Genomic DNA, 9,362 nt, shown 5'->3' with positions numbered 1-9,362 from the left:
CGGAGCCCCTAGAGTGGCGTCACTGCGCGGTGCTTGGGGTTTAAATTCCCACTGGCTGAAACCCGGGAGTCGCTCTCCCGAAGCTCAGTTACTGGACTTGTTATTGCAGGTGAGGGAGCGAGCCAAAGAAGAGTTAAGAACGTGCTGCCACCACCCCCGCACCCGCCGCCAATGAATAAGGCTTCTAGCGCCAGGCACCGCCCCAGGCAGCATCACTTTGCTTGTCTGGACAGGAGTTGATGATCGAAAAAATTAATTTCCCGCTGCGGTTAGCCATGAGCTGTCTGGATGTTATGTACCAAGTCTATGGTCCTCCGCAGCCTTACTTTGCAGCAGCTTATACTCCCTATCATCAGGTAGGTATGCGTCTCCTGGGAACAGAGGGAGGGAGGGGTGGGCACCGGCGAAATTGTGAAGCAACTCAAGGCAAGGATTGGGGCATTCCTGGAACTGTCAGAGCAAAGTGACCCGCGCTTGAAGGCTCCAGTTCAGTCTCCTGCGCGCGGTTCTCTGCTTCCCGCATTCCTTGTCCGCGTAGGCGCTGATGGGCAAGCATAGTCCACGCGCGACAGGCAGACAGTCGGAGACTACACCCGGTGCTTGGGCTGGCGATGAATGGGATTTCTGACCTTCTGACACGGACGCCATTTGTACCCTAGGTTCCGTGGCTCTTCTGAGAATTCACAAGGAGTCGCACCACTCCTTGCCCCCGAACAGTGAGCCTGGGGCATCTTTAATCGTAGTCTCCGATGTCTGAGCAATTAGCAAACACCTTCCAGACTCAGGGACTGCCAAGTAGGACAACTCTTCTGCTATCATATTAAGCAAAGCCTTTTTGCTTGTTCCTTTGATTCTGCTGGAAGGTTTCAATTGGGTTACTAATCCCCTCTTGGGTTTGGGGTTATTGGGTTTGCTTCTTCACAAACCGGTTCACGGCCACGTGATAGTGATGCTAAATTAGACTAGGTTTAAAAGTCTTTTTGATTTTCTCACTTTCTTGTTTTCGCGGAGATCTTGTCCTCGGTTGCTATTAAGTTTTAGTCTAAAATATGTGAGCTGGTGTTTTTAAAAGAAAACTTAAATCTCGCGCAGGCCGTAACAGGATTATATTCCCTTTATATTCAAAAGAATGCGATAGTAATTTTAGTTTCCCTTCGTGTAAATTCAAAATTGTGAATTCTATTGTGCTATATAATTAGGGTGCCTTGATGGCTGCTGAGCTCCCTTCCAATTCTCAGATTTTTTGGTTTATGGTTCTGCAGCCCTAAGCACTGTTTCCACGGTGGGAATTCGTTACGAATATCATTGCACAAAATACAAAACTTCTAATATAGATTTTATTAATGGGGGTGTGTATGTAATTTTCTATGTTTTGTTTGGTTTCCCCCGGAAGAGAGAAATTAAGACATACCCTCTTTGCCTGAGTCTCATTTACCGAAATGGAGACAATCCTTGCATCTCATGAACTGCTTTTCTTTTTATTGGGTCCGTTTAACCTTGATTTTGTAAACTCCTTTGGGGTTGGGGTTGGCAAGACCTGAAAGCAATCTTTCTAACAGGCTGTTAGAAAGTACACTTTCCCTATACCTCTTTTCCTCACCCTGGTCCAGCAACCTAAGCATGAATTTTCAATGTAGGAAATGAAACGATAAATACGTAGTGGAGACTCCCCAAACCTTTCGAAGTGCAAAGAGGAAGACTTGGTTTCCCGCTGAAGAGCATTTTGATCAGTCTCACTCCCCATTTCAAATCTTTTGTCCATTTGTTTGGTCAGAAAGCCTTAATTCAGTATAGACAATTAATTGGAGGATTGGAAACTGGGGGTTTTCTTTGCCTTTATTCCGTTATTATTTTATTTTTACCCCTCCAACTTTGCAGTTCTGTTTCAGTCAGACACTCGCTTTAGAAAGCAGTCCTTCTAAGCCAAGGGAAGAAATGGCACTTAGGAAGTGGTGATCATTGTAAATGGCGAATTATTTCTGCTAAGGTCTTTGAAATGAGCTTCTTTCCAGCCAGCCAGAGAGAAAGTAGCTTGAGGAGAGGTGGGAATAGTTTCCTGTTAGGCTCCTCAGTTTCTCATGGAATCTGTTATTTCACTTGGGTTGATTTCTTTATTCATTGATTCATTAAGGACAACAATGAATAAAATCCCCCCCTTTTTTTTTAAGTTCTTAGCGATACAACAGTGTCATTATCAGCCAACTACAAGCTGACGGGGAAAAAAATCCAACTTTCTAGTGAACAATCTGAAACAATTTCCGATAGCTGTAGGGGAACACACATTAATTTTGAAGGAAGAGACCTTTCTCCTCCTTTGCGGACTTTACTTAATGATGATAGAAGGGTTTTTAGCGTTTGTAAATGCTCAGGAAAACATCTGGCTTTCTCCCCCAACATTACAAGCCACAGAAAGACGGTCCTGCCTTTAAATAAGACGATGGATGACAAGCTACCGAAGTAACCACAAGCTATTTATTGAAATGATCTACTTCCTCGTGGTCGTGATCTTTCTTCTTCATTTCCCACAAATATGATTTGCTCATTCCTAAATAAAACTGTAGACAAACTTTCTGCTGCTGACTATATCCAAGATCCTGCAACTTCTTTGAGTTTGTTGGTTTCCTCTGCCCTAAGTCTTGGGGAGGGTTAGCTTCTCTTTATGTTTCGTCAAGCCCTAAAATGAATCCAGGTTTGTCCAGGCCCTATTTGGGTTGAACCTGTTGCCTCTTCCGGGTCTTCCAAAAAGTGCAGTCATAGGTTTCCGTATGATTGGTTCCAAGGAGCGGAGATTTGCGGATGCATCCGTCTGCAAAGGTAGCCCAGATTTTGTTCAAAATATTGTTCGATATTTTGGCGAGTGGACAGGGAGGAAAGAACCTTTGAGACGATGACAGCAGTAGGAATCTCTTCTGCGTTTAGCCACTGACTACCAATGTTGGGAAGGTGACTTCGCAGTTATCTGTTAGCAATTTGGGAAGGATAATCCTTGGCAGGATCTAATCTGCGCTGTCCATCTACCCATTACTACACACAACAAATACACACACACACACACACACACACACACACACATTCTTAATATGGGGACACCTAAATTGCACATTTTGGAGTTCCAAGGCTGGGTGGAGAAGGTGCAGGCTGGATTAAGGTCCTTCGGCCTCACACCAAACTGTCCTCGAGATTAGGATTGACTTTTTTCTTTTTCTCCCATTCACTCCACTCCCACCCCTACCCCCATCCCACCTGGCAGAAACTAGCCTTTTACTCGAAAATGCAAGAAGCCCCGGAGAGCAGCAGCAATGCCAGCACCAGCAGCGGGAGCTCCTTCTCCAGCAACACTCCGGCCAGTATCAAAGAGGAAGACTGCAGCCCAGAGAAGGAGCGCCCCCCGGAGGCAGAGTACATCAACTCGCGCTGCGTCTTGTTTACGTATTTCCAAGGAGATATCAGCTCCGTGGTGGACGAGCATTTCAGCAGGGCCCTGAGCCAGCCCAGTAGTTACTCGCCCGGTTGCGCCAGCAGCAAAACTCCAAGAAGTTCTGGGTCCTGGAGGGGTGAGCAAATGGGGATTTCTCTGTTGGGAGGAGGGCAGGATGGGAGACAGTGTCTCCCTGTCCTTCTTTCCACTCAAAAGAGTGGGCTCTACGTTTAAAGGGTAAGAAATTCTCAAAAAATTCGGGAAGGAGAAGGGAAGAGGAGAATGAGTGGGAGAAAGGAAGGCATATATTCATTTAACATTTAAACAGTATCTACTATATGCAAGGCCTTGTGGAGGGAGGTGGGCTAGAAATTAATGAAAAAGCACTTATTAAAGAGCCTACTGTGTGTTAACCATTATGAGGGGCCCTGAAGATATAAACACAAACAATAAAACTAGTCCATGCTCTCAGGGAGCCTACAAGGCCGAATAAGAGGCAATAACTGACCTCAATGGACTTACACAATTGGAAAAGAGAGAGGTATTTTACAAAGTTGAGTTTAACAGGTACATCTGAGAAATACAAACGGGGTTCAGTTGGGAGCACCTCTTTTTGTTAAAAACCTGTCCAGTAGACCCCACTTCGGTAATTCTCCTTGAAGTCCCAGAACATTAGGTCTCATCACCAGACGTTATTCTCAGCTTGTGGTGACCTCAGATGATGTGCAAATCTCAGAGGTTCCCAAGCTTTCTGTACCTCTACTATCAGTAATTCCCACTAGGGGCTCACCTCATCCCTTCTCCCACCAGAATCCCTGCTAGGCTAAATGATTTTTATTTGGCAAGCAAATGTGTAACTAATTAGTCAAGGGAAGAGTAAGACTGAGAAACTTTCTTGCTAAGTCAGGAATTTCCCATATGAATAAATTCTGGAATGATGAATTTAGGAACAGAAAGGGGAGGAGGGAGAGTTAAGGAAGGATGGCAATTTATTTTTTTTCTACTACCCCAGGCTTCTTTTTTTCTTAAGAGAGGGAATTGTGATTTCACACATCATTCTACCAAAATAGGGAGAGTTGACTTAGACCTGTGATTTCTTTGATGGAGTTTCCTAAGGAAGAAATGTCCTCTATCAAAGCAGGTTGGCATCTTCACTTAGATGTTGTAGCAGTCATACTGCAAGGGAGGATCAGAGATGAGACTTGAAACCAGGTCTTCCCAGTTCTGAAGCTAGATCTACATACACTATACCACAGCTGCCTCTACCCAAATAATACTAACACTAATAAACAGGACCATTCAATTGCTCTAATCTTTAGTGCCTGAAATTCTTCTAATTTTCCACTGGCCTAAGCATAAAGTCAGTCACTGTTAGTGATATACCATGCAAGGGAAGGGGAGGGACCGTATGCCTTGGGATCCTGCTTCCTGCACTTAACTTCATGACTGTGGGCAAGTTTTTCTGCTATTTGGTTTCCTTATCTATAACATCGGTTTGATAATAATACCCATCATCTCACAAGGCTGCCATGATGATCAAATGAGCTAATGTTTGTACATAAGTTAGATGAGAACTAATATTACTAGGGCGTTTTAGTGAGAGTCTGGGTGATTAGATGGTAATAATGAGGGCTTGGAAAATGCAGATACCTACAAACTGCTAAGAAGAAGAGGAATTTTTTTCTTCTTTTCCCTTCCTGAAAAACAAACAAACAACCTGAAAACTCTGCTCTCCTTTCAATGTTGTGGGGCTTCTTCAAAGACATTATTTGAAAGCCAGCTTTTTGAAAGGAAGAGAAGAACCCAAAAATCCCAAATCCCTATGTGGGATTCTCGGCGGTCTGATTTGGAATCACCCTGCAGTTCACTGGCAGAGCTAAGGCAGCTAAGCTGGAAGTGAGGCGGGGAGGAAAAGGAAAGGAGAGAAGAGTGTGGTTGGCTAAGTAAGAAATCGTGCTTGTGAAGACAGACCCTTCACTGTATAGGAAGCATTTATTGTGAAGACGCCTGGGGGCAGTTATGTCAGCCACCCTGAGACTCAGCAGAAGTGGAGAGCTCAGATGCCAATTGAAAGCCTCTTTCCTCCAAGACTGGGACAGCCTTCCGGGAAATTCTTGTTTCTTAAAGTTGGGTAGGACTTCCTCAGAGTGCCCACTGCTATTCAGCTTTCCAGGGAGCCAGTCAGACCACCATCCCCCACCTCTAACACACACAAACCCCAACACACCTACACATTTGCTGCCTGCATTTGTGACACCTACTACCCAGGCAAAATAGAGTGAGTGAAGGTTCTTTCCTAGCAGTCTTCTTCAGGGGCAGAATCCATGCAATAGGAGGCATAAGGCTCACAGGAAGAATGTCCCCTTTGGGAAAAGTTTAGTATGGCTATCAGAGGAGTGATATCACACTACTCGTGCTCCTGGAAAGAGACAATGGAATTTAGGAGTGGACAAGACCTTAAAAGTCATCAAGTCCACCTCCATTTTACAGGTAAGGAAATTGAGGCCCAGAGAAAGAGATAAGATTTCTTCCTACTTTTTCAGTTTCTGTCCCAGACAGCCCTGCTGTTGTGCCTCAGTACTAGGCACAGGCTAGGAGGAGGGTGGCTCAGTGGTGGCAGGAGTACCAGGGTGATCCCCAACTCTTTTTAGTTCTTGAAGAAGTCTTTAGCCTAATGGGAAAAAATTCCCCCTTAAAAAGTTATTGAGAAGCATAGGAGCTTAGAAATGAAGGGGGACTTTAGAGATGATGTCTAGTCCAAACCCATCATTTTCCAAATGAGTAACTGAGGCCCAGGTAGGTTGAAGCTACTTGCTCACTGTCATTTTGAAAATGATGATGATGATGATAGAGAAGGTGGTCTCATGAGGTGGCTACTGTCTTTCTTTCCTCTGTCCTCTGTCCTCCTATCCCATGTCTTTCTTATAGATGGTTCCTTCCCGATGAACCAGCGAAGTTTCCCCCCTTCTTTCTGGAACAGCACGTACCAGCCAGCAGTCACAGCTTCCTCACTGAGCAGTCCGTTGGCAACAGCCCACAGCGACCTCCCCTTTGCTGCAGCAGACCCCTATTCCCCAGCCTCTCTACACAGCCACCTTCACCAAGGGGCGGCTGAACCCTGGCACCATGCGCACCATCATCATCATCACCATCATCACCACCCGCACCCCCACCCTCACCATCCTTACTCCCTGGGTGGGCCAATTGGGGCCCAGGGCACTGCCTTCCCCAGACCTGCCTCCATGCATGAAGTCTATGGCCCCCACTTTGACCCCCGCTACAGTTCACTGCTGATGCCCCCAGCCTCAGTCAGGCAGCACCGCCTCACACCAGCCTCAGTGCCTACACCAGTCAGCCCACCATGCGAACTGGGCAAAAGCGAGTCAGCAGGCTCAGCATGGACCACACCCGGGGGACCCTTCCCCAGCCCTGCAGGAGACATGGGACAGAGCCTGGGCCTCAATGTGGACTCAGGTAAAGTACTGGGGGGCCCTTCTTTTCCCACGTGTTTCTCCTTTCCTCAGAGTGACCTGAATGAGCTCAGGTCAGGCTCATTCTCAAGTTCCATTATGTAATGAATGAAAATCTTCTCATTCAAAATAGCTTCTTTTCCTTACCAGCAGAGCTACTTCCAGTCCAGAGTGGAAATAGGTCCCTACCCTACTTTAATATGATCCTTGTTTTAATTGGAGGATTCCATAAGATTATAACTGGAAGAGAACTTACAGATCATCTAGTTGAACCCCTTCATTTTGCAGATGAGAAACCTGAGGTTATGGTTAAATGACTTGCTAACTAAAGTGATAAACTTAGTAAATTGCAGAACTGAGATTGGACTCCAGGATTCTTGACTCTAAGTGTAGTGCTTTTCCCACTATACCATATGTGTCTGAGTTGTTTTTCCTTCTCCTTCCCCTGTGACTTGTGCCAGCTTGGAGGGATGGGGGTGGGTTGCAGTGGGATCAATTATTTTCAACTCCATACAAAAGAATTTTAGGAATAGCACTGCCAGACAAAGAAACAAAGATCAAGCATGATGTTCCCAGCGTAGAACACTCTACAGTTTGGGTGTCATGTCACTTGTCATTAATTGTTCAGCCATTTTAATCAAAAAAGTGACTGGGCTATTTTAAAGATACCAAAGAATATGACCTTAGAATTAGATGTTAGGGTTACTCTTTAGGAGTCACTTCAAAAGTACATTCAGTAAGACCTCTTTAAAGGAAATAGTGACAAATGTATTTTTAGTTATATGAAATGTTGTAAGTGTATTATTAACACATTAAACTCAGTCATTGTTTTTGCCTTCTGCACTCCCCACCCCCCAACCGGGTATAGATTTGATATTTCTCTATGCTTTGCTTTTTACTTTTATTCAACCCTTTAGCTCAGTTCTTTGACTCTCACAAGTAAAACAGTGGTGTTTATCTTTCTCTGTCCTTAAATATCTTGTGCCTTTCTTCCCCCCTTCTCTCTCTCTCTCTTTTGTTTTGTTTTCTCTCTGTTCTCAGGTTTGCAGCCTCAGGACAAAAGCAAGGATCTATACTGGTTTTAGACTGCCCTCCACCTTCTCCTTCCTTGTAGGTCTCTGCCTAGTACAATTGGTGACTTTCAGAGCTGAAATCGAGTTGGTTTGTAACAGCTTCTGATCTTGGTTTGCAGCTCGTCGTTTTTCCTTCTGTGGTGGATCCCTCCTGAGCTGATCTGATCTGATGACCCAAAAGGTCCTGAGTTTTCCCTTTCCTTTCCCTTCAGACCAGCCCACCAGGCTCAGCATCCATGCCCCTCACTTCAGGGATGAGAACAGGGGGAAAGGCAAAGACATCAAACTACTTGCTGTATCAGGAAAAAACCAAATGCAAACATATCCTTAAAGACTTCATTCAAAAGAAATTCCTTTTGCCCAAAGAGCATGTCCAAAGACCCTCAACTTGATTTAACAACGTTTTGGCTGATTCACTGGAAATATCTGTGGTCAGATTTGGTAGCTGAGTGAACATTTTTTTTTAATGTGGTGATAAGAAATCACAGGAGGTGGACTTTTGTGTTGTGAACCTGTTTTCTGTTCATGTGGATTCTCTTGTGCAGTGTGAGGGTAACACTACAGACTTCACAATACTCAGATTTTAAAATGGATTTGTATTTTGCGTGGAAGGAGTAAAAAGAAAGTCGTCACTCCCTGCCACACCTTCATTCCTGCTCCCAATTTACTTCTCACTCCTCTGTCTCCAATCCCCAACAACAACAACAACAACAACAACAACGACGACAAAGCACACAGACTTTCCTTTGGACTATGAATACTGGGCAAGATGGCTCATCCGGACTATGAATGGCAAGTGGTTTATCTGGGGCCACCTGCCCTGGCCTTACTAAAATGCAGCTGTTGGAGGAACAACTGTTCAAACTCCAGAAATACAACAACTGAGGTGGCGCTTCGAAGCGATTGGCACAGCAATTGTATTGGATATATCTATTTTTTTTACAAGGAACATTTTATGATGAAACATGAAACTCCTCTCCTCTTCTCTGCCCCTTGTGTCACAAATTTTGCCCCCCAAGGGAAAACACACACACACAGAACAAAAAATCCCAAACCTTGACAAAATTCATGATGAAGCACCACAAGGAAGGGAAATGTCCAGGGAGTGTACTATGGACAATTAATCTCAGTTTCTTTTAATACTTCTTTGTCGTAGCTGTGTTTTTCTCATTCTGTCACTTTAGATGGTTCAGGGGGTGAGGTGACAAAACAGGAGTTGGGGTAGTAAGGAGGATGAAACATACATTAAAGATAACTGTTTATTATATCTTCATTGTGTTGCTTCATAAAAGAAATAGACTCCCTATTATTGTTTCCGGTGGAATAAAAATGCCCAACCCATTTATGGTAAAAGATTTAATTTATAGAAAAATATTTATATGCTGATAATAATAATTTGCA

General features: G+C 44.4%; 1 protein-coding gene across 2 annotated transcripts; it reads left to right on the top strand.

Annotated features, from left to right (window-relative positions):
* The first annotated feature begins 275 nt into the window (after positions 1–275).
* On the top strand, positions 276–8,253 carry VGLL2 (vestigial like family member 2). 2 transcript variants are annotated; one of them, XM_020971637.1, is made up of 4 exons: positions 276–356; positions 3,251–3,554; positions 6,347–6,892; positions 8,081–8,253. In XM_020971637.1, exons 1-4 carry the CDS (start codon positions 276–278, stop codon positions 8,119–8,121), a joined length of 972 nt encoding a protein of 323 aa, XP_020827296.1. In that variant the 3' UTR covers positions 8,122–8,253. The 2 variants fall into 2 exon arrangements, with proteins under 2 accessions (XP_020827296.1, XP_020827297.1); XM_020971638.1 differs by lacking the exon at positions 6,347–6,892.
* The last annotated feature ends 1,109 nt before the right edge of the window (positions 8,254–9,362 follow it).

The sequence above is a fragment of the Phascolarctos cinereus genome, unplaced genomic scaffold (genome assembly GCF_003287225.1).
Source record: "Phascolarctos cinereus isolate Bilbo 61053 unplaced genomic scaffold, phaCin_HiC Scaffold_5;HRSCAF=322, whole genome shotgun sequence".
NCBI classification, from domain to species: Eukaryota; Metazoa; Chordata; class Mammalia; order Diprotodontia; family Phascolarctidae; genus Phascolarctos; species Phascolarctos cinereus.
The sequence above is the reverse complement of the archived record's forward strand: the minus strand, read 5'-3'. Positions and strand labels throughout refer to the sequence as shown.